This window comes from Rhinopithecus bieti, unplaced genomic scaffold (genome assembly GCF_001698545.2).
Source record: "Rhinopithecus bieti isolate Rb0 unplaced genomic scaffold, ASM169854v2 scaffold_10638, whole genome shotgun sequence".
Lineage (NCBI taxonomy): Eukaryota > Metazoa > Chordata > Mammalia > Primates > Cercopithecidae > Rhinopithecus > Rhinopithecus bieti.
In genome coordinates this window covers 9597-11837 of record NW_016841784.1, presented here as the reverse complement: position 1 = coordinate 11837, position 2241 = coordinate 9597, and the positions used below count along the sequence as shown (strand labels likewise).

The 2241-nt window shown below is 63.6% G+C and overlaps 1 protein-coding gene across 1 annotated transcript in view; it reads left to right on the top strand.

Annotated features, from left to right (window-relative positions):
* Positions 1-324: 324 nt before the first annotated feature.
* Positions 325-2241, top strand: part of LOC108525064 (fatty acid synthase-like) — a gene marked incomplete at its 3' end in the record, with an annotated part of 11510 nt that continues 9593 nt past the window's right edge. The window contains 2 exon segments of the mRNA XM_017866143.1: positions 325-791; positions 1566-1718. Of these exon segments, the coding sequence (XP_017721632.1) occupies positions 512-791; positions 1566-1718 (433 nt within the window).

Below are 2241 nucleotides of genomic sequence, written 5' to 3'. Positions count from 1 at the left end.
TGGGGCAGGGGCCACTTTTCGCACAGAGCACAGGCCTATCCCCATTTCGTCCCTCCCCAGCCCTGGTGACTCTTGGGCTGGCCTGGACAGCGGGCCTCCGCCCCAGCACGGGTGGGCATGGGTGCTGAGTACCCCCCGTAGGGCTGTCTGCCACCTCCATGCCCGGCTTTGGAACCCTGCCTCTCCATTTCCTTGATGCCTCTTAGGCTGGCCACCTGGGGCCTTGTCCCCATCTCGGGTGGCCTGCCTGCCCCTTACTGTGAGCCCCGGACGCCCCTAGGGATGGCCTGAGGCGAGCTCCAGGAGCCTTGGAGGGCTTAGGCTCAGCTGAGTGGAAGCCGACACAGGCGCAGAAACTACTGACTCCTGGGGAGGCCAGGGCAGCAGGGCCCCAGTGGGGTCCCCTAGCCAATACCCGGAACTGAATGGGTCAGGGCCCAGAGGTGGGCCTGTTCCCAGAGCACACAGCCCCTCCCAGCGAGAGCGGGGTCAGGGCCCAGGAACTGGCCACATGAGGAAGGGAGCCACAGGGGCCAGGGCCCGCATGGACCCTCAGGGTGGCACTTGGCCCCATGGTTATCCACCCATTCTGGGTGCCGAGGCTAACGGGGTGTTGTGGCTGGGATGTGTGGGGCACTCACATGGCCCGCCCTGCAGAGCAGCCATGGAGGAGGTGGTGATTGCCGGTATGTCCGGGAAGCTGCCGGAGTCGGAGAACTTGCAGGAGTTCTGGGACAACCTCATCGGCGGCGTGGACATGGTTACGGACGATGACCGTCGCTGGAAGGCGGGTATGTGGCTGCGGGGCTCCCCGTGCCTGGGGTGGAAAGTCCCCACACCAGCCTCCCTGCTGCACTGTGTCCTCACCACCCAGGCACTGGCCTGAGCCTGGTCCCAGCTGCAGAGCCACTGGTCACCCATGGGCGAGTCCAAGCTGCAGCCTCCTTCCTGGACGTTGCACCAGAATGGCCTAGAAAATGTGCCCAGGAGGCTCCCCTAAGAGCTGCAAGGCCAGGGGCCAGCCCAGGCAGGGCCCACCTGCTTGTTACGGAGGAGCCAAGCTCAGAGGATGGGTCACGGGCTGGGGACTGTCACCCATGCAGGGGGCAGGTGGGGGGCCAGAACCCTTCCAGCCAGGCTGCCCCCGCCTGTGTCCTGAGCTGGCAGGCTGCATACCAGGTGCACTCCGGAAGGCTGGTCCAACTCCCCCACGCCCAGTAGGCTCTTCCACAGAGCAGCTCTACCTGACGGACAAGCTGTGAGTCAGCATGGTGAAGCTGAGGCGCCAGCCAGGCAGAGGGTCCCCCAGCCTCACTCCCACCAAGCTCTTTCTGTTCTGGGGCCCATCTCTGGATTGGGGCTTGGGTCTTGTGCAACAGACCTGGTCGTACCAGTCCCCGCTTTGGGGCCACGGTCTTCCCCTCCTGGGGAGCCTGCTCCATTGTTTGGGTCTCCCAGGCATAGCAGAGAGTCCTTAATTCCACCATGGTTCCTCTAGGGACCCCACAGAGCCCCCATCTTCGGGCAGCGTCAGTCAGAGATTTAAACACATGCCTGTCCCGCAGGGCTCTATGGACTGCCCCGACGGTCCGGCAAACTGAAGGACCTGTCTAGGTTCGATGCTTCCTTCTTTGGAGTCCACCCCAAGCAGGCACACACCATGGACCCTCAGCTGCGGCTGCTGCTGGAAGTCACCTATGAGGCCATCGTGGACGCAGGTGGGTGGGGCATTCGAGACTGCTGTGCCGAGGGCTCCTGCTGCTCGTGTGGAATAGGCAGTGCTCTCTCTCTTCTTGGTTCTGGTAGAACCAGGTGCTGGCACCACCTGCCCTCCCTGGCTGTGCCCCTGGCCAACGGGCTCAGGGAGGTGTGGGCCACGGGATAGGCCAGGGTTTCACAACTGCACCCCAGAGGTGTCATGGGTGTGCCTGACCTGGGTGTACCAGTTTCCTCACTCCCGATGTCTGGCTGGTGCTGGGGCAGGGGCAGGGGCTGGAGTGATGAGAGGCAGAGCAGGAGGTTCTTGGGGGGCCCCCTGGGCCCCCACCCCACCAGCCAAGCAACGGGTAGCACTGGCCCTGCTGTCTCTCCCCTCCCATCCTCCCCACCACCCTGCCCACGTTCCCCAACCCCAGGCATTCCCACCCCATCCCGCCAGCCTGGCCCACGCTCTGGCTGGCACGTGACCTCAGACAAGCGCAACGCCATTTTTTTTATTATTTCTTTTTTTTTTTTTTTTTT